Source organism: Barbatula barbatula, assembly GCF_947034865.1.
Source record: "Barbatula barbatula genome assembly, chromosome: 15".
Lineage (NCBI taxonomy): Eukaryota > Metazoa > Chordata > Actinopteri > Cypriniformes > Nemacheilidae > Barbatula > Barbatula barbatula.
The window spans coordinates 836,420-858,506 of NC_136778.1; the positions used below are offsets into that span (position 1 = coordinate 836,420).

The 22,087-nt window shown below is 39.1% G+C and overlaps 3 protein-coding genes across 3 annotated transcripts; 1 reads left to right on the forward strand and 2 right to left on the reverse strand.

Moving 5' to 3' along the window:
• Positions 1–146: 146 nt before the first annotated feature.
• LOC306904215 (toll-like receptor 5) lies at positions 147–4,940 on the reverse strand. The gene is made up of 2 exons (XM_079473986.1): positions 4,790–4,940; positions 147–4,145 (listed from the first exon to the last, which is right to left on the reverse strand). Exon 2 carries the CDS (start codon positions 4,133–4,135, stop codon positions 1,496–1,498), a length of 2,640 nt encoding a protein of 879 aa, XP_079330112.1. The 5' UTR covers positions 4,136–4,145; positions 4,790–4,940; the 3' UTR covers positions 147–1,495.
• Positions 4,941–5,865: 925 nt separating this feature from the next.
• On the reverse strand, positions 5,866–7,731 carry thbd (thrombomodulin). The gene has a single exon (XM_079475305.1). The coding sequence runs from the start codon at positions 7,598–7,600 to the stop codon at positions 6,038–6,040; it is 1,563 nt and encodes a 520-aa protein (XP_079331431.1). The 5' UTR covers positions 7,601–7,731; the 3' UTR covers positions 5,866–6,037.
• Positions 7,732–18,866: 11,135 nt separating this feature from the next.
• LOC306904861 (alpha-1,6-mannosyl-glycoprotein 2-beta-N-acetylglucosaminyltransferase) lies at positions 18,867–22,079 on the forward strand. The gene has a single exon (XM_079475027.1). It carries the CDS (start codon positions 19,065–19,067, stop codon positions 20,280–20,282), a length of 1,218 nt encoding a protein of 405 aa, XP_079331153.1. The 5' UTR covers positions 18,867–19,064; the 3' UTR covers positions 20,283–22,079.
• The last annotated feature ends 8 nt before the right edge of the window (positions 22,080–22,087 follow it).

Consider the following 22,087-nt stretch of genomic DNA (forward strand, 5'->3'; position numbering starts at 1 on the left):
ATTGTATTTTTTTAGGGATGCACCGATGTGTGCATTTTGGCTGATGATGATAACAGATGATTCTTTAACATTGGAAGCCGATAACTGATATATTGGCCGATATACTAGATATTCATAACATTTCCTAAGACTGAAACAAAAGGCAAAAAGTGGACGACTGCTTTTATTCACTGCAGAAAACAAGTTAACCGTTAGTTCTCATTTCCCCCCTGAAAATCATGAACCAAATTTACTTTACACTAGATAAACATTATTCATATTTACATTTAGTCATTTAGCAGATGCTTTTATCCAAAGCAACTTACAAAGAGTTCAGGGAGCAATAAAGCGATACGTAATACAGGAGCAATAGTACAATAATTTAACCTTCAAACTTTTCTGGTTTATTTAATTTAATAAACAAACTATAGATGTTCTTCAAGAGCAACCCAGAAAAATGTTCTTTATAGTCACGAGTCTAACAGATCTCCAGACAGAAAGCATTCAGACAGCAGTCTGATTCACACAATATTCTTTTGTTCCTGTGATTCACACATTCATAAATACTGTATCTACATCAACAATGTTTTGCTGATATCAGTAAGTGAAAGATCACGACAGAAACACACAACTGTGCTGGATTAGAACTGTGAGCGGATGAAGAAGTTTAACCTGAGGAAATGATTTATCAGCTATAATATATCGGCCTAAATGTTATTATCTGCCGATACCGATACGGCTGATCATTTATAGCGCATCCCTAATTATAAACCTATCCTTGTTCATGTTTTCCACTATTAAAGTGGTAGCGATACTGTAGCATACATCATATTTACTAAAATAAGGGTAAAAACACTGAAGTAGACATATCTACCCTTGTTTACTAAAGTAAAGGCTAAAGTACACTACGGTGTTTTACATGTAGCCATTAATGAGTGAGGGAAGTGTGTTCCTGTAAGCGTTAATATCTGGTCAGCTTTCATTTGAGAATTTGATTGTGTTTTTTGATGATTAACATTTGATGTGTTAATATTAGCTTTGCAGATAAAAGCTACATTTCTACATTCTTACTGGCTTAGTCATGAACCCCCAGGGTTGCCAAAGTACACTATGTTTCAAAGTGTTGTAATAAAGCGGACTGTTCTCAACAATTCTTTCAAAGATGGCAATTTGTACAAGCCATCATTGCTCAGAAGCATAAAGTCCGGACCTATGAAGAGGGAATATGCATTTTACCAGTGCTTACATTCACGTCTTAATGCTGTAACAGAACAAATGTCGTTTTGGATTTCTCAGCGCTTTCATAATCTCACGAGAGAATGTCACATCATGATTTATGCAACATTCTTTCATTACATGTCATGTTCAGCATTGTTACCTGTTTGGAAACCAAAGTGTTTAAATGAAAAATGCAGATTTGCTAGTAATAAACTAGTAGTCTTTTTTTAATATCAGACAACCACAATACATTAAAAAAGAAACAAATAGTCCACATAACATATCTGAAACACTATAATTAAACTGCAGTGTCTATTTGAAGGTTTGTTTCTTCAGGCTTAATCTCGTCTGCTTTATCCTCGGTTTGTTTAATCTTTGTGTCTTTTCTGATGTTGTGTATAAGCTGCTCATAAAACCACTGTAAATCTTGACTGTCATCAGGCCACACGAGGAACCTTCTGTTCTCAACGTGTGATCTTATCGGTTTGTATTTGAGTAACCTGTACGGGGGAATGTTTCCCACCACCAACACCAGCAGAATGTCATTCAGCTCCTCTTCTGTTTTTTTCTGCGCCAGGGTGAAGGTTTCCAAACACCAGCCGTCCTTCAAGAAGCGCTCCGACACCACACAGAGTGTTTTCCGACTGTTCTGAATAGCGTTCCTCATGTTGGTAAGATGGTCCTCTCCGGGGATGAAGTCTCGCTCCTCAAAGCAGCAGTGAAGGACGTTCTGATCAGAGAACTGCGAGTCCAGTTGCTTCAACAGCGCTTTCTCCACCCACTTTATATCACCGGAACTGAAGCAGATATACACGTCATACAAGAATCCATCCGCTTCGGGATCCTCTCGCTTTCCATCCACAAGTTTGGCTGTGAGTCGTTTGTAAATCTTAAAGATGTAACCGCGGCGACGGATGTAAATGATGGTGATGGTGGTGAGTAACACGGCGAATACCGTACAGAAAATAAAAAGCACACATCTCAGCTTTTCAACTTCCTTCTCGTCCTCTTCATCTTCACATTGTATGCTGGAACTCAAAACGGGAATCATGTGCTGATCTTCAGGACTGGCACACGTCACGTCTTCAGCAGGATGTACGAGGATGGTTCTAGACTCATTTAACCACATCTGAAAGTCCTTCAGGTTGCAGTCGCATCTGAACTGGTTTTGTAGCAGACTGAGATGCGTGAGGGAACTAAAGAGATGTGGATCCACTGAATAAATGGAATTATATTCCAGATTGAGTATTTGAAGACTTTTGGGGAGTATACCATCGGGAAGGTACTTTAAAGAGTTGAAGGACAAATCTAGAAAGGTCAGAGATGTAAGATCCTTGAAGATGTCTTTAGGGAGGGACTGTAGAAAGTTGCCGCTCAGAGAGAGCTGTTCTAACTGATGGAGATGCTCGAAGACGTCTAAACAGTTTCCACGTGACCAGATGATCTCTATCGATGAAAGCCCAAGATGAAGGAGTTGAAGATTGCCTGAAACTACTGTCGTCTGATGTCTCTCACCGTGACAGCTGAAAAACGTGTTCCCTTGAAGAAAGATATTTTCGATGTTTGGAAATCCCTGCACTATTGTGTAAACATCCGACAGGTCAGTAAGTTTGTTAAATTCCAGGTCAAGAGTTGTGAGGTTCTTTGCAATGTCTGGTAACATGTACAATGATGATATTCTGTTCTCCCCCAAGTAGAGCTTCTCTAGGTTTGGGAAGATTGCGAATTCGTGCACCGATTCGAGACTGTTTGCGGTTAAATTTAGTTGAAGTAAATTCGTGAGCCCTTGAAACGAGCGATATCCGAGCACTCGTATGTGGTTATAAGATAAATCGAGCACTTGAAGTTTGTCTAGATTCTGAAAGGTTCTAGAATCAATAGCACCTAGGTAGTTTCTGGACAGGTTTAGCTTTAATAAACTTGCCGTGCCTAAAAACGCATCGTTTTCAATCTTGTTGATCTGATTTTGTGCTAATGTCATTTGTTCTAAGTCTGACAAAGAACTGAATAATGAAAACTGCAGAGCGAAGATATATGACCTGGATAGATCCAACATCTTAACGCTACTTGCATTCAGTCCTTTAAATGTGAATCTGTCTGGATTTTTCAAATTCCTAAAACCAAAAGAGCTACCCATACTGCTTTGACTGAGAACAAGAGTTTGGATTTTGGTTCCAGTGATGGCGTCAAAGAATCTCTTGGCCATGTTCACTTCAAAGCCGTTTTTAGAGAGGTCCAGTGTACCTATGGACATGTTCTTCAACGGGTTTCCACACTTGTCCCATCCTGACCAGTACTGATTCATGTCCTGTAGTTTCATAGAGGACAAGATTAAATGTGTGAAATGTTTGCCCTGAAAGTTCAGCAGGTCTTCCTCGCAGATGCTCTTCACTTTTGTGCCAGACAGATCCAGAATGTTCAAACTTCTCATGTTTATAAAGAAAGGTGCCGGACGGATTCTCTCGATGTTGTTTTCACGCAGCACAAGCTTCTGGAGAGACACCAGCGGTTTGAGGACGTCGCCGGACAGAACGGAGTCATCTAAACTACACTGTGTGAGGGTGAGAATTTTCAGATGATGTAATCCATTAAAGGCCTCTGTCTCTATCTGCAGCATGTGGTTGTAATCCAGTTTTAGTATAAGTAGATTTGAGAGTTTTCTGAATGTATTGTTTCTGATCACGAGTCCTGGTGTTTGGTGATCTATTCTGAGGTATTGCAGACCGTCTAGATGAGAGAACGCTGATTCGTTGAGCTCACGTATGTTGTTCATACTCAGATCTACATAAATGACATGCGCAGGCAGATCCGGCACCTGGTGAAGACCTCGGCTGATGCAGTTGGCAATAAAACCACTAACTGAACACAGAGAGGTGCATTTCACCAGCTGAATGTTGAGACTCAATCCAAACAGGATAAGAATGAATGTAGAGTCCATTCTCAGAGTTCTGTGGAAAAAAAAGGTCAAATCCATTCATTTTTGCACTCTTACCAATGGTTTATCTAAAGTGAAGGGATGAAAAAGTATATTTGGTGTTTTGATTATTACTTATATTCATTCAAGATGATTTCTATAGCCTACACTTTAAAAAATGTTGCAAAGCAGCTGTACAGAAAACAAATGTAGTATGAATACTACTCAGGAAATTAATAAAAAATATCAAATGTATAAAAAATATATGAAGAGCTTGGTTCCTTAATGAGATAACATAAAATCATACTTTTTATCATGTTTGTATTGTGTTGTTATTTTGGAACCAAACTCTTCATATATAGAGATCGAATATACCAGACCTATATTATAATACATAGTGTATATATATATATATGTGTTGTATTATTCAGCTATACAGGTCACGCTATTATCCTATATTCAACCACACACACGTGTCTTATTACTGCAGTAAAACCATGTTTCATTTTCATTGTTTGCATAACAAGTTGAAGGCTCGGTGACTTAAGCAAATGACCTGTGAATCTTATTCTATAGCATTCACGTGCACTCTCATTAGAAAACACGATGGATTACTTCATGCATATACAGATTCAAAGTTCATCTTCAGTAAAGTTAAGCGAAAGTTTAGCGTCTTACCGTTCCGTCCAGTTCTTCTCTCTTCACCGCTTTCTTCGGTATTTAAGTCATTATAACAGCAGTCCTATAGATGTGTATATATAGCCTATAGAAGCGATGTCGAGATGTTCTTGTGTTCGTCTCTCTTCATGTTTCCCGACATTTCTGCGCTGGGAAATCACTCACTTGCTCAATCTCTCGTGTTCCGGTCCGAGTTCCTCAAGTGAAACACAAACCTCGGTTCGTTTACACATCGTGTAATATACATAAGTATAGAAAGTGTGAACTTTTTTACATGAACAACAGCGATGATTACATTAGCACAAATATTTATATTAATAGTAGGTTAAATATTAAAGTATAAATATTGTAAAATGTAAACTTACAATAATATCTATCTTTATTAGTTCTAGTAATTATAATTGTGTTTAATTATTTTTATTGACATTTTATTCAAATATTCGTTCTTATAGTATTTGTATTAAATGACATTACTATAAGACCACAGTCTTTATTAGTTTAACATGCCATTAACCAGTTCAACCAGCAAAATAATGATCAAAATAAGTATTTAATCGACACGAAAGACTGAAATGTTTTCAGTATATGAGAAACATCTAACATTAATGTTCGCTTGTGACGTAATGTTCTCGTTCAGCCACTAGATGGCGATGTTGGTCATCGCCTCGTTTATAAATCACTTTAATACAATTCACATTGTTTCGAAGCAACTTGACTTTAAAGTTTGTGACTTCAAAGTTTGGTTATTCCTGTATGTTCTGTAGTGTAAATAGTCGAGGGCAATATAATGGCTGGATTGACTTCAAATATTGTTGAGTTCATTAACATTGAATAGCATTTCAGTGTCGCAACATTTGTCAAACGACGACTATTCAACTATCAAGGTGCTATTTGTTGTCATCTTACAGTGAGAGTATTAAACATGAAGTGTATGAAGGTGGTGGAGAAACCAGGCTCAGTCACTGGACCAGATCTCCAAAGTAATACTCTTAATTATCATAAATGATTTGAAGCATCATTGTGCTTAAAACAGGAGAAAATATGAAGGAAGCAAAAAACGAGGACGTTGTAAATAGCAAAATAATATTTATTCTCTTTAGACAATATGAAATATTATTATAATACTGACAGGTATGTGCAATGTGAGCTTTCCCAAAAAGATGATCTCAAAAGTTACATTCAGTCGTTTATCTTAAAACGCAAGCATGTGCATTTTCTACAGTTCGTGGGTTTGTGTGGGCTTTGCGTTTAGGCTTCTCTTTTCAAATATCTGTTTGGGTAGGACAGATGCGTGTTTTTGTCGATGATCACCTGTTGAAAATTGTAGATCTCATCGTGACCTTTGTGCACATCATAGTGGTGCATTTTACTCCTCACGCAGTGCGCGAGGCACACCAGTAACAGAATAGAGATCACAATGCAAACCATTATTGCCATCAGACTCCCAGCTGAAAGCGCCGCGGGTCTGCTCGTGGGTTTAGACAAATCTGGTTCACACTTTCCGTTGTCAACGAGCCTGAACCCTTTGTTGCAGGAACATATAAAGCTTCCAGCTGTGTTTTTACATTCCTGGTCACAGTCTCCATTGTCGCATTCGTCCATATCAACGCAAAGGTCGTCTTCAAGAAGGAACCCGTCCGGGCAGTCACACTGGGCGTTATTATTGGGGTCACAGTGTGCGGGACATTCAAATGTTGGACAGTAAATGTCGCATTTGGTAATGTCCTCTTTGGATTGCCTGTATCCATCACCGCACGAACAGTTATAACCGCCTATAGTGTTGATGCAATTGTGGTCGCACGGTGCCGAAGAGCACTCGTCCACGTCCGAGCACGCGCCATCCTCATTTTGAAATCCGGGTGCGCATCGACACTCAAAGCTTCCGAGCGTGTTGACGCACTGTTTGTTCGCACCCGGACACGCACCCGTATCAGTGCATTCGTTTATATCTCCACACGTCTTCCCATCAGCGTGCAACTGGAATCCCGGGCCACAGGCGCACACAACCTTGGCTCCCGAAAACGAGCACTGCTGTGCACAACCCGCCTGCGCGCACGGGTCATCCTTTCGGCTGCACGTGACCCCGTTCTTGTCGAGTTCAAATCCGGCAGGGCAGACGCACTTGAAGCCCTGTGGCGTACTTTCGCACTGATGTTCACAACCTCCACGAAAAACTTCACAGCTCCACGGTGCTTGATACCAAGTGCCAGTCAAACAGGCGTGGCGCGTCCCCAGCGGCTGCGCGGTCCCGTTGGATCCACTGGGAATTTGTTTGAGGTTATCACTCGTAAATCCAAAAGGGGTTTCGTATGATGCATTGCCCAGCGGGGTACAGTGATCAGTGTTATTGTATTCGCACAAATAGCCCTGTATGATCTCCTGACACGATCTTTCTTTCCATTTCTGCGCGTTTCTGGACACGGACACGCACCGCGAAAAACAAACCGCGTCCGTGATTTGCCAGTTGCTGTAGTGGGTTGTGTCGTCCCCGGTGATCCACTTGTATCCCTTCAACCCGGCGGTTGAGTCTAGACACCGGGCATCGACGTATTCCAGTCCCAGCCAAAAGTCTCCACTAACGTTCGTGTTTTCCAGTAGACCCGCCAGCACGCTGCTCGTTTGTGCCGTGCGCACGGTCATCAGATGTCCGTCTTTTACTTTACACGCGTTGCTCGCCGCGTGAAAACTCGCCGTGTTTGCGTGGATAGTGAAGCACTTTTCATCCGCGCAATAGACGTTATTCGCGTTCGCAGTACGAAGCCTCAGAAGAACGAGCGCCATCGCCATCGCCATTCCCAGTATTTCTCTCATCTCTGCTGCGTTATGTAACTGTGTCCGCGTAAAGTTGTGACGTTTATAAAGTGTCCGCAGTCATGAGTCGGAGGAGCTCCGAGCCGCATTTATAACGGCACCCATGTCTCACAGAATGAAGGAAGTTGATGTTATCTGGCAGAACTCCCAGAGTTCCGCTCACATTCTCTCCCCGTCCCATCAGACACGATACGCATCTGACCATCGAATTGGCAAGTTACCACGAATAGATTTTCCATTTAACTTCATCTTTAGATGTCTGTCTCTTCTGAGATAAATAAAATATATATCTGTAAATAGCATCTCACTTATTATTTTTCATTAAATTGATATTAACTGCAGAGTAGGCTGCACAACTGCAGTTAACTGAAATGGACGTAGACATAAAGTATAATTATTTTTAGCTTACAAGAAGTATACTTACAGCACTTTGATGATATTATATTCTGAACCCATCAAAATATAAAGTGTTGTTTGCTGTTTTTTAACACAACAACATCTGTGGTCATGTTCAAGGATATTGATGTCAGAGTCAAACCCTTTCGAAAGTCAAAAAACCTATTTATGAAAAATAGCTTGTGGTGCTTCTGCTGTAGACTATTTCTTGAGAACAAAGTTAGGAATTCCCTTGAGATTGTGTTTCAATGCTAAAGACCTGTCTCATGTTCGAGATTGAATCATTTATTCATTTTTGTTTTATACTGTACATGTTTCTTATAGATATTTTTTAACTTTGAGTTTAAACTCAACAAATCTTTTATGTGGCTGTTGCAGTTGTATTTGTGCCATTGTTTTATTAAATAATTGGACGTGAGATGGAATCCGGTGGATTAATAATGTGTTGGGTGTGACACCAGTCTGGTGACTTCAGTTCCTCTGTGGATACCTTTGATATTAACGGTTTGTTTTCCCGGTGGAAACGATGCGTAAAAAGCAGCGTTTATCGATGGGTGGAACTAGGCACTGGATTTATCAGTAGGGCACAATGCTATTAAAACATCCACTTAAATCAACGTTTCCATGACTGCAGTGACCCTGGGTGAAGGGCGGGCGGGTCTCTGCAGAGGCGGTTTATTTAGTTTTTGATAACATTAAAGGTTTCTAGGTGTGCGTGTATGAAGACTAATTTAAACAGAAAGGCAGGAAGCATGCAGCCGAACTACTGCGTGTCAAACATCAAGTTGAGTCAAACGGGTTGGAAATTACATTATGATGAATAAATGATGAAGGAATTCTCATTTTTTGGGTGAACGGTCTCCAAATCCAATCACAAAGACATTCAGGCATCCAGTAAACCGTAGCAACCACACAGAAATCCCCTGACGACTATTCCGAAGACCCCGGCCAACATTTCAGATTTATTTATAGGTTGAATCAGATGTATGTTGTTGTGTGTTTCCAGGCATGAATTATTCAGCTGATTCTGGAACGGGTGCAGTCCATTCCTTCCTATTCAGGTATTCTGTCCGAACAAAAACTCTCTTTCCACTCACTTCCTCAGGAAAGAAGGAAGGATATTCTTCTTTTCAGTCCTTAAATTGTTTTGCACTCATATGGGGATTAATGGCTCCCTAAACAAATACCATCCATATGAAACAGGATCTTGTCCAGTAGTAAGTAAATGTTATATAATTGTAGTAAATCATAATCATTTGACCCAAAATAAAGGAAGTTGGTATAAAGTGTGTTTATTGTGGTTTTAAGAGGTCGAGACGACACAAAGGGTCTCGGCCTGTTGTAAAATACATATAACACCTCCTCCCTGTTTTACAACAGCAGATATTTCCTACTCTTGTTTTTGTAAGCGTTTTTTATTGCTTCAGTGTGCTCAGATGAGAATCTCTGCTCTTTGTGTGTTGGAGCATGATTGAATATGATGGTGGGTTTGTGGAATGAAGTTAGATTAGGGATACGGCTCAATATGTTCAAGAGGTTTCAAATCATCTTACTTGAATGTACTTTAGCAGGTTTGAAATGGGTTTGTTGGTCCTGCACATTACAGATGATGGTGTAGAAAAGCACTTAAAGGAGGACTAACATGCTACAACATCCATTGTGCCTTCTTTATACTGTTAAACGTGCTGGGCACTCAAGCTTAACATGTCAAACTTTTTCAAAAACGAGATGGACGCATGACGTAGTATTTCTGTGCTCGATACTGTCTGCCAGCACTACAACCTGTTTCGGAAAGTTTTTTATAAGTCTGGACCCCTGTTTCGAAACAAGGATCCTACGGTTTCATTAGCCATTTCTTCCGGAAGAGAACGCCCATGAATGAACCAGAGAGCGAGCGGAAGAGCCGCCCATCAGCGTGTTTCCTTCCTGGAGAGCACCGCACGTAATGGTGTATTGTATTTGTTTTAACTAAAAGAGCTAATAATATCAGGTGTGTGTTTGGATGTGAGGGGAAAAAAGCCTTCTTCAGGTTACCAAAGCCATATAGAGACGTCCATCTGTAGTCGTTGCTGCTGTGGTTCTTGTTCTCCTACAGACTCGGGGTCCGATGATTCTGGATCATGTATGTAAGGCTCGATCACACTGTAAGACATAGTTAACGTTATGACAGCAACAAAAGGTTTTTGGTACAGTATTTGCATTCATGCAACAGCTGGCGGACGTCACGCAGAGGCTGCGCATACTCTTCTTTAGCTCCGCCCATCGGAACGGCCCCGGGAGGTCGGCTTTCTTAGGAAATAATCGTACAGCTGTATCTGTCTTCTGTAAATGTGAGAAAACAGGTACTCAAGATTAACATAAGATTGGCAGAAACTGCTTCTGTTGCCACACCTTTAACATGATCTGACAATGAACAAAAACAGCATTTCATCTAAGCTAATACATATTGAATATACAGAGTGTAATATTTGAGGGCAAGACGATGTAATATAAATACAATTTAAAATATAAAGAATGAAACATACTCCAGCAGGTATTAATGCCTCTGACATAAAACACATTCTTCAATTTTTAAGCAATGACTTTTTGCTCGTAATGATTTAAAAAATATATATTTTTATTGTTTTTCTCAGTAAAACCCAAAATGATAAATGAATCCCTATGAGTTGATTTATGATGAATAAATCCATTCTTTATCTTCTCGGTCAACTTCTGAAGGTTTTTGAGGATCTGGATTGAATGTCTTTTAATTTATTGATGCATCATGCTGTGTGTGGTTGCCAAGACATGAATGCGGATGCCAGGATGTTCTGAGGGGTTTTATGTATTTTCTTAGAGGTTTGCATGTTATTCTGGGTTCACCTGAGGTCATGACAGCACACATATCTATGGTCTCTATATGGTCCTGCTGAAAAAACAAAGCTGTAAGAAAGCAGTAAAACACGACTGTAACTAACTGCATAATTGTACTGTTCTCTAGCAGAGAAATGAGGCCGTAACAGGGAGGGAGAATCTGAGAAGCGTCTGGTCTCACTGCTGGAGTCCTGCAGGACTTTCTGAGGCTTTGAGCTGTACGTGAGTCAGTCCTTCATTACAGCAATTCATGCGTAGATATATTTTGTGTGTTTGTGTCATCATGATAACCATTTTAATATTTGTCATTATTTACTGCACTTATCCAGTTTTTTGTCTGGTTTTAGATTGACACGAGTGTGAGTAAATGATGAAAGAATCTACAGCATTTTTGGGTTGTAACATTCAGGATCACAGACTTTTGAACACAGATATTACAGCTGGTTATATTTATGAATAACTTCAGCTTTAATCTGAGTCATTACTATTGAATTCATCACATTACTACTTTCCAGCTGAAAGAGAAGCACAACATGGTATCCTGGTTTGTTTCTCCTCTTCAGTGTAAGTTTATTTTTGTATTTTCTGCAGACAAGGAGTTCTAATATACTTTTTTTTACTTTTAAAGTACTTTTGTTTGCCTTACTAATTTACCTTTATATCAATGTTTTACTGTCTCGGTTATTTTTTATTTTGTCAGATATGAAAGAGGTCTCATCTTTGATTTTTCTTCTTATGGGGATGCCAGTAATGGAAATTCTTTCATTAAAAGAGATTACTCCGTAAACCTAGGATTTTCCCTTTTCATCATGTTTAGCAAACCCACATTAATGAAAGTCTGGTCATGCAATGACGTTATAAATTGACCAATGACTTTACTCACAGCACAAGTTAATATGTGTCCACAATGACAAACTGTCTGACTTTCTCTCTTTGACATCACTGCTGACGTCTGTCTCATAACACCAATAACATTTTAAAGTTCACTTGGCATAACTTACTCAGACAAACCTCTTGAGATTTATTTTATTCTGTTAATAAATCCTTCTCATAAGGGCACTAAATCCCTTTCCTGCTCATTCTCCTTCACAACTCCGGTCACAACCTTAAACTCTTTGTAAACCGCTTAGCATTAAAAGCATCTGCTAAATGACTAAATGTAAATGTTATTTCTTTAAAATCAGTGAAAGAAACATAGAAAAAAATTATCCAGAGAAAAAGTGTCAGAAATGTCAGAAATGTGTCATTGGAGTTTAAGAAAAGATGTCAACAATGTGATTTGTCTAATCTGCAATGAAAAGTCAATCTAAATGAAGATCTCAAAATCAACTCAAACATTTCTCATCACATTTACCCAAATCCAGATTATTATACCTGGATTAAAATACTCTTCATGTGTTTACACAATTTGATTCTCATAAGAAATCTTTAGGAGAATGGATTTTTTTGGGGTGAACTCTCTCTTTCCCCAGCGCATGTTAATGTATCACATTGGAATGAACATGGATGAAAGTGTAAGTCTCTTACACAAACCCGAAACAAGCACATGAAAGTCAGCGTTCTTGGAGAATAAAGCGCACAATTCAAGAACATACAAGACTTCCTCTCACTTCCTGTTGAGACTTTTACAGCCACGTTTCCATGAACTCTCATAATTCAGTATCACTGAAGGTCAAAGGATTTTACTTTTCGCTGACAAAACAACCCTGACAGACCCTGATCTCAAACACAGAGATTTCTGCTTCACGCTTTCCATATGGAGGCTTTTTAAAACATCAGTAGGCGTAGTTCAATAAACACTTCAAAAACACAGATTCTGATGGCTTTTTTTCTTGTGTTTTCCAACACAATTATCTAAACATTCTTAAAACAAGAATGAAGTTTAAGCTTAAAACAGGAGAAAGCTGTTTGCCAATGGGACAAGAACATGTGTTTCTATTAATTGTTAATGGGTGAATTCATCTCACCCACATGACGTTAAACATGTTTTGAGAACTTCCGGTGTCTTTGGAACACAAATGAAGATATTTAGGTGACATCTGAGTATGGGAGTTCGCAAATAAATATAGAAAGTTTCACAAACATTTTTAAAATCCACATATGCACATAAATATATGTAAGACGTTCCACAAAAAGAAATGGAATTCACAAATAAATACAATGAGATTTGCACAAAAAAAATATTTACACATTTATTTTAATGGGATTTATTTGTGAATTGCTGCACGTATTTGTGGATCAGTGCACACATTTGTGAATTTACCCGATTGGCATAGATAGTTGGCCACCTATTTGTGGATTGTGCGCACCCCTTGACGTTAGAAACTGATCCACAAATGCGTATAAGGTTTGTGCGCCGAGCGCCGCATGGGGCTCGACCCTATTGGACGCCGGGGCTCTGGCTCACATGTGCCAAAGTGCTCTCGTCCAAGAAGAAGAAGAGGAAAAATTCTAGAAAGGCAGTTATGTCAGTTGTTAACTATGTATAAGAAAATTTCAATGTCGTAGGTAAATGTGTTAATAAGAAAACAGTAAATAACATAGTTGACTGGATCTTCAACATGGTTTTAATCGTAATTACGTAATGAAACTTTTTCAACCTGCAGAAAATTTTGTATAACGCCTAAAGTCTTTTTTATCATGACCCCGCTTTCATTCGGCTTTGTTAAACATTTATGTTGGACTGTGCTCAAATATTTCTCCCTCTAGACTTTCCTGCGCTATGTTCACCAATAATACAATACATCCATGCAGTCTCAAAACAAACAAACTCTTCCTGTTTCTTGTGTTGTGTGTTGGCATTGAATAATAAAGTGATATTTGTATTCACCTGCTCTCATGAATGCAGGAGACGTTGACTGTTTCTAATGACAGCTCATTAACTTACAAAGCTTAGGGAAAGTGACAAGTTTTCCATACTTATCAGGTGCTGTGCTGAGCTTTGAGACGACTGAGCATTGAGCATGACTCATTTTGCAGGATTTGCACACATTCCTTGGCTAAGCCATTTTTTATGATGTATTTGCCCTCAGAGAAATCACACTGAAAACCATGTTTGCTCTCAATTATGTGTTAAACAAATGATGTGTTTCTTATCGCTATTGACTGAAAGCTTTAAGATTTCACAGGGAATTAACAGAATCTCATTTGAACTTGGTACGTTTGTTTTACTAAAAAGAAGGAAAACACATTCATCTTGAAAATCATTGTCCGTCACATGAGACGGTGTGTTAACTTTGTGATAAGCAGACTAACAAAAATATTAAATAAGCGAATAAGCAAAGAAAATAATAAAAGATATGATATTTGTTTTTGAAAGAATAAGACTGTATATCCTGTAAGACTATAAGAGCATAACTAATGTAAACAGTCTGGACATTTGATTGAGATGCTCTTTGTTCTTGTTGCTTTTGCTTTATTTAATCAAATGTTTTGATTTGTTGTGCTTTTAAACATTACATCAATTCATTAAATGTTAAATGTGCATTAAAGTCTATATCTATGAGAGAAATCCAAAACCTTCTCGCATGTAACTTATGTCTCACTGTTTGTGTTACAGATAAAAATGATGCCAAGGCTTTTTTCAAGGTTTGATTTTCCATGAATGTCTTAAGTTATTTTACGTCGGTGAATGTTATCATTAACAGCAGGCAGTTTTTGTCAGACATCAACACATGTTCAGGTATTTTAGTTTTTCTCGTGTCTGCAGGTCATGGTCGCTGTCAGCAGGCATCGTCCGGACTTCATGGATTTCGTGCCGTTTCCAAAAACAGCGAATGAAACTCATCATGTTCAGCCAGTGTGAAAAACGGACATTTCCTGGACGGAGGGACTTCTGCTTCACCCGACTCCCGACAACATTCTACTGAAGGGAAAACGTGAGTTTTATGCCAAGTGTTCTCTCAAAAGTGCCAACCTTGTGTTAAAGTGAACAGCTTTTTTAAATAGATAATTAACCTGAAAATATGTGGTAAGTTTACAAATATAAACTGTTAAACTTTGATTCACAGCTTTTCGGTTCATTTTTTGATACATCAAGACACATTTATTTAGTTTGATCAGTAAGTGGAATATTTTGAAGATTATATTTTTTCAATGATGATTTAATCAAATTGTGAAAAAGTTTCAATAAATATTACGCTCCAAAAAATGATGGTTGTAGGTTTGTAAATGTAAAATGTATAGTTTGATCGAACATATTTGTATGTGTTTCTTATTCAAACACAATTGAAATGTGTAATACTGACATAAATAAGCATTTTGTCATAACTTATTCCATTTGTGTTGGGACAACATGAATCTTTTTTATTGACTAACTGAAACTACGCAGTGGACTGAGTTCCCAGCATGCATTGCCCTTATGACTGGATTAAAATAAAATGTTATTGTATGTGTGTTTTATGAAAGATAAGGAGACTTATAAGTGTTTACTGTTCTGTAATGTTACAATTTAGAAGATGTCTGTTAACACCCGGGTGTTCATGCTGAAGAAAACATAATGACATACAAAAAAAAAATGTGACACTTTTAAAAGCAAGTTTTGTGTTTCATCATCATATGGTGGCACTTTATTAAACCATGCCAATGTGCATGACACTAACAAGATTTAATATTGTGTTTGTTTTAAGTGAGGTGTTGCGTCTTATGAGGTTTTGTGGTACATCAATCCTTTAGAGAATCTTCCAGTTCAGTAAGTGAAGGGGTGCGCGGGCCTCCAGACTCCCGCATCTCTGACATGATCGGAATGTTGAATGTGTCCCGTGGAAATTCAAGTTCAAAGTACACTGAGAAAAGTAATATGGGAATCTAGTTTTTTAGAGACTGCATGTTTTCATCCAGCATGAGGTCTAGACGCTCTTATTATCCTCCAGTCTTTGTAATCTTTGGGTTTACGGTCAACATACACTATACATATATAAGTGTGATATACAGTATAATCAGTTTACATCTCCTGCCAGTGAAAGCCACCAGAGGCCGTATGTGATTATATAATGGTAAAGACATTTACATTTACATTTACATTTTGTCATTTAGCAGATGCTTTTATCCAAAGTGACTTACAAATTAGTTAAACAATGGAAGCAACTGGAACAACACAAGAACAACAAAAAGCATAAGTGCAGTAGAGCTGGTCTCATTTAGCCCACAACGTGTACAAAGCTAAGATTTTTGAGGATAGAAAAGAGATAGAAGTCAGAACTAATCGTCAGGTTTAAGAAGGTTTAAACCCTGAAGAACGGCCCTCATTCCAGAAAAAACACTTGGTCTCGAGAAACGTATTACTTTATTAAAACCAGCAGACCAGCCATTGTTAAAAACAAACAGCATCTTACTTTCTCAGCTCTGCTGAGACATATTTTGGAGACCATTTCGGATCTCTTTTGTAGTGGCATTATTAATAGATCATCTGCTGTAACAAAACAAATTCCTCACTGAGGAATGACTCCATTTCATTTCATTATCTGTGCAGAAAACATCATCGGCATCTTGTCAGAGATCTTTTTGTTATTGTGCTCGCATGGTAACCAGACGAGATCTCCACCCAAACACTGTGTGCTTTTGCTGTCAGATGGTTCTTGTCACCGCAGGTTCTCTCATGGCACGCCAATGTGCCCTATTACATAAACACAAACAGTGAAGAATCATTCATGTCACAACACCGGAGAACACGGAGGGAAAGAACTGTTTTTTATTTTCCTTCCCATCACACGTGTTTGAAAATGTTTCTGAGCGCTGATGGAGAACAGATGTCTGGCGGCAGGACAAGATTTTTGACTTTCTGTGACTATGCATTTGCTGTTTCTACAGTATATAAATGTACATGTGTTACAAGGAGCTTAAAAGTTTGTTCACAGCGATGCCTTAGAAGAGCTGATTTTGGGTCCACAAAGAACCATTCAGTTAAAGGTTCTTTAAAGAACCGTTTCTTTCTTACTTTCTTACTAAAGAACCTTCAATTCTATAATAATAATAATAAATAGATAAGTTTAGAAAATTGTGTAAAACAGAAAGGTTCTCAAGATGTTAAAAGTTATTTATGGAAACAAAGGTTTCTTCTATGGCGTCATAATTCATTACCATTATTTATTGATATAAATAAATGTGTATATTTGATCCATGTTTGCGCGACAGACATGTGAATCGGCCAGTGTTCACAGATAACATGTTTGACTTCGGCAATCGGAGGTCTTTGTAACGTGAGCTGTTCTTGTAATTTAAACCCGTATGTTGTAAAACACAGATACTTTTCTGCTTGCTTTCAGTTTGACTATACGCATCCATCTTCAGCCCTCATAACTTTATACTTTAAACTAAAACACTCTTATCTGACACACTTTGTAGCTGAGGTGATGTTTTTAAAGTCTTGCTGTTTTTATGTGCTGTCAGGAAAATACTGCAGAAAATCACAAAGGCAGCCAGTCGATTTCAGTAAAAAAGCAGAGATAAGATATCGGACGGTCTAACACCGATTCAGACTGACGTAACCCGTGTAAACGTGCCGACTGTCATGATTTTTTGGCAGAACGTGAAGCTTGATATGGTTGCTGTCCATCACAGAAATCACAGTTTTTCATAGTTGACATGCACTTTTTAATACTTTTAATTGGTGAGTTATCTTGCGAAACCCAGTGACATGCTTAAAGTGTGACTGATAATAATGATATGGAAAAAACATCAATATTGTTTTGATAAATATACATTTAAATTTCAACTTGGTCTCATGTGCGTGTGTGTGCGTGTGAGAGAGTCGAAGGGTTGTAATTGATTATTTCCACATTCTCTTCTCATAAGTCAACAGAATGGACATTTGTTTTGGGGTTTTTGAGTTATCTGCTTTGTTGGCTGTAGTCCATCTTCCTCAGCTTGTTCTCATTTAAATCACATGTATGTCACGTTGTGTGCTTGTGTATGTGGGAGGGGGGTACAGAAAGAAAGATCATTGGAAATATCTAATACGATTCCGACCTTTTGTAAAAGCAGAACTAAAGCCATTTCTAGGAGACACATACACATCTGTGGTCCCACCGACAAACTCTCACAACTGAAAGAAGCTTCTTGTGTCTGACCGGTGCTCTGTGATCACATGACCAGAGATAATCATTACATCACTGTTGATCTCTGCTGATGTAAAGCATGACACTATGACCCTTAACATGGCCATCGATGGACAAAATATGATTTAGTCTCGAACATCAAACTAAACTTATTTCAACTGTATTTATTTCTTCTCGTCCATAAGAAAAGTTTAAAATGACCTTTCATCGTGAAGAATATTCACTCCATGTCTTGAAATACGTTGTCTCTGGTGTCTGGGTCTGCCTGTTAATTCTGACCTCATGCATTATTACGTGTTAAGAACGATTCAGTCACAGGGGTGTTTCTTTCAAACACAGATATTGAATTACACGAAGGTTTGGTCCTTAGTTCAATTAAATGACGTCAATAGGTTTATCTTATAATATGATGCTGCTCTTTTGCCATCTAGAGGAGATGTGAGAACCGTCAACAAAAGAGTTGAAAATCCAGTTTAATCCATACTGAACCAGTTTCTCCAATCCTCTTGTTTGAACGCAAAAGCTGTTTTACAAGTTTAGACCTGAACAATGTTTCTTGTGAGGATTCATGGGCTTCGTTCACGACTACGTTCACTATTTATATAACTAATATATATTTAACACACTTGAATTATAATACATGTACGATATTATATTAATAGTTATTTTTTATAATAACTATGTTTTTTTCCATGCAAATAGAAATATAACATTGATCATATTCCTTATTTTATAATTGCATTTGTTTTTAAGTCATGTAAAACGTCAAACTGTATGTGACGCTTGAATGTATTATACTTCATTATTATATAGTTTGACAAACTATTGATGGAGTAGTTTTACTCGTTTTTTATAGCGCGCGCTACAGTATCATCAAGGAGGAGCGTGCGTGTGTGTGTGTGTGTGTGTGTGTGTGTGTGTGTTCCTGTTTGCTGTAAGTACACGTCAGCAGTAGAGACCTCCTCGCGATCTCATTTGTTTCTCTTCCTGGTTTCAACTTCACCGCACATGACACTTTATCCGGCGGGTCGTTCACTTCACTAACCTCCATATTTATATCGAAGTGTCTGTCAGTCGTGTCATCTCCTGACAGATGCCCGCGCGTCACGGGACCGATCCGGAGCACAACGCGCACATCACGGCACATGAAACACTAAATCATGAGATTCCGAGTGTTGAAAAAGAACTTTATCGCGGTCGTGGCCCTCCTCGCCGTGTTTTTAACGTTGTGTTACATCATGTTCGGGACTAGTGTCAGGAGCGTGGATTGGGTCACGCAAACGGCCAAGTTCGACTACGGCACCATCATCAGTATGCGTACTTCAGTGTATGACAGCAACTACAAACAGTCGATTCAGAATGAAGAGCGCTTCCCGTCGGAGCCGGAGATGGTCATCGCGGTACAGGTGCACAACAGACCGGCTTACCTTCAAATGCTCATCCGCTCTCTGGAAAACGTGAAAGGCATCGAAAAAGCGCTCGTCATATTCAGTCACGATTACTTCTCCGAGGAGCTCACGCAGATTGTGAAGCAAGTCTCCTTCTGCAAAGTCTTGCAGATCTTTTTCCCCTACAGCACGCAACTGTACCCCAGTGAATTCCCCGGACAGGACCCTAGAGATTGTCCCAGGGACATGTCTAAAACGGACGCACTCCGGGCGGGCTGCTCCAACGCGGAGCACCCGGACTCGTACGGACACTACAGGGAAGCGTCCATCACGCAGACCAAACATCACTGGTGGTGGAAGCTGCATTTCGTGTTCGAGCGCGTAAAGGTTCTTCGGGGGTACAAACGATTCGTGGTGTTTCTCGAGGAGGACAACTACCTTCTCCCTGACTTTCATCACTTCTTCCACGCTATGGTGGATCTCAGGAAAATCGACTGCGCGGACTGCGACGTCCTGGCGCTGGGCAATCACAAAGGCACGTCAGACTTTCTCCAGCTTTCCTCCAAGACGGAGACGGCGAGCTGGATGTCGACCAAACACAACATAGGAATGGGCATCTCCAGAGAGCTTTACTACAAACTGATGGGATGCAACAACGAGTTCTGCACCTACGATGACTATAACTGGGACTGGACGCTGCAGCATCTGTCTGGCACGTGCGTCTCGAAGCCTCTCAAGGTTCTGGTGGCTCTTGGGAGTCGGGTCCTTCACACGGGAGATTGCGGCCTGCATCAGAAAGACGAGTGCCGGCCGGAGGCGGCTCAGCAGAGGGTGGACGAGGCCCTCAGAGAAACCGAATCCGCACTTTTTGTTTCACAGCTCGCCATCACGGCTCAATCGCCCACCGAACACCAACCTCACATGAAGAACGGAGGCTGGGGGGACGTGCGTGACCACGCGCTTTGCACCAATTACGCTGTTCGACTGTGAGCCGGGGTTAATGTTTAAATCACAAGTGCCATTCAGAACATCAGGGTAGACGAAACTTTGCTTTCACCAAAAAGAGGAAAATAACAAGGAGCTGTAACGTTTGATGTGTGTGTGTGCGTGTGTGTGTGTGTCATGCAAACACGGTCAGGTCAGGTCAGATTTGATCCCCTAAAACCAAATGAAGCCTGACATTCCTTGCTGTCAGCATTTTCATTGGTCATTTTACGTTCGTGAATTTTTTTTAGAATAGATGGATACATGTCACAACATTGGTCCTGAAAATAACTTTTCTTCTTTAGTTGGTGTTGGGATGGAAATGACTTGGAACACGTGAGATTCATGCAAATGCAAAAAAATCTCGATTTCTCTGAGACTGTTGTAAACGGTCATGTTCAGAGTTTGTTTTGGTTCATTTTGTGCATTGAGCAGGCTTGTGTGTTTGCTCGATTGCACCATTTAGATTTAACGCATTGCACTGCATTTTCTCATAATACAATAAACAAAATCTGGATATTATTCCATGTAAATAATAAAGTGCATCCTTTACAGCAATGGCCATTTTTGGCTGACCCTTCTGTTTCACAAAAGGTTTTTTAGACTATGAAAAGAAAAGAAACTATCCAGACCTTGCTTATTGTTTATGGCTTTTTTTTAGCAAAAGTTGAGCTATAACACCTTTAACAACGACTGTAAATAGAACAGTGTCTTCTGCTCCTATTTCTAATGGGAAACATTGAAACCATCGATTTTTGTCGGGATGGTTTTGGTGGTTTGTTGGTGTGAGACTCCACTAGGTCATTGCTTAATTTAATTGTGCCATAGAAAAAACATTCAATCATTTCCATATAGGTATTTGCATTTTGTTCCTGCCTGCTGTCGCCACTTTTCCTCATTTGTGTTTTATTTCTTTTACAGACAATCAGGTGATGATTCATAGCTTAGATGTTTTAGTTTTTCTGTTGTTTTATAACTTATAGACCGTGAATGGTCACACGGAAATGCAGTTTACCACTCAATCTTACGTACAGTTCAAGCTTATGTCTGCTTTTGAATAATGCAGTTGGATTCCAGAAATGCACCCATCATGACTGAGAATTGTTTGCAATGTTTTGTAACCAAAAAGCATTTTGAAGGGCATTCGGGTCGAGCAAAACAATCAGCGCTTCATTCCTAAGAGTCCAAAAATTGTATATTTACATTCTTGATGTTGAGCTAGAAAATAATATTCACCTGTGTGCCTTGTTTGAAAGCATAAAAGGTCGGCTTTCATTTTTTTGTAGCTTATATTTTGTCATGATGGGAAGGGAAGTCGTTTTCCCCACTGCGTCCTCTCTGGGTTTCCGTCATATTTTAAAGGAGGAAAAACTGACATGCTCAAATGAGTTGCCAAACTTGGCTTGCCTACGTTTATCGAGAGATAGCTGCACATGTGAACGTTGATTGTTTGCTATTGTAATGTTTTGTACGGGTATGATATAATAACTTTAGTTTTCCTAGAACAGATGATGATAGTATCACTCTATACAAGCCATATTTAAATGTCTTCTTGAAGCTTTGAGCCAAAGAATCATTTTTCATTGAGTCATCTGTGTACTGATGGACCAACACTGTTGTTCATTCAAAAATGATAAAAAAAATTATGTTCTTTCTTGTTCACTGTCTGATTTGGGTAATAATCCTTAGGGATTTGTAATTCTTTTCTTATCTGATTCTCTACTTGTGAGTGTTTGTGTATTGTGTAAATAATATACTAGATGTATAATTTCTGTGTCTGTTTTTTTTTAAAGTCTGAATGAATGTTTTAA

Coding starts and splice junctions, on each gene's coding strand:
- LOC306904215 (XM_079473986.1), bottom strand. CDS start 4,135: ATGGACTCTACATTCATTCTTATCCTGTTTGGATTGAGTCTCAACATT.
- thbd (XM_079475305.1), bottom strand. CDS start 7,600: ATGAGAGAAATACTGGGAATGGCGATGGCGATGGCGCTCGTTCTTCTG.
- LOC306904861 (XM_079475027.1), top strand. CDS start 19,065: ATGAGATTCCGAGTGTTGAAAAAGAACTTTATCGCGGTCGTGGCCCTC.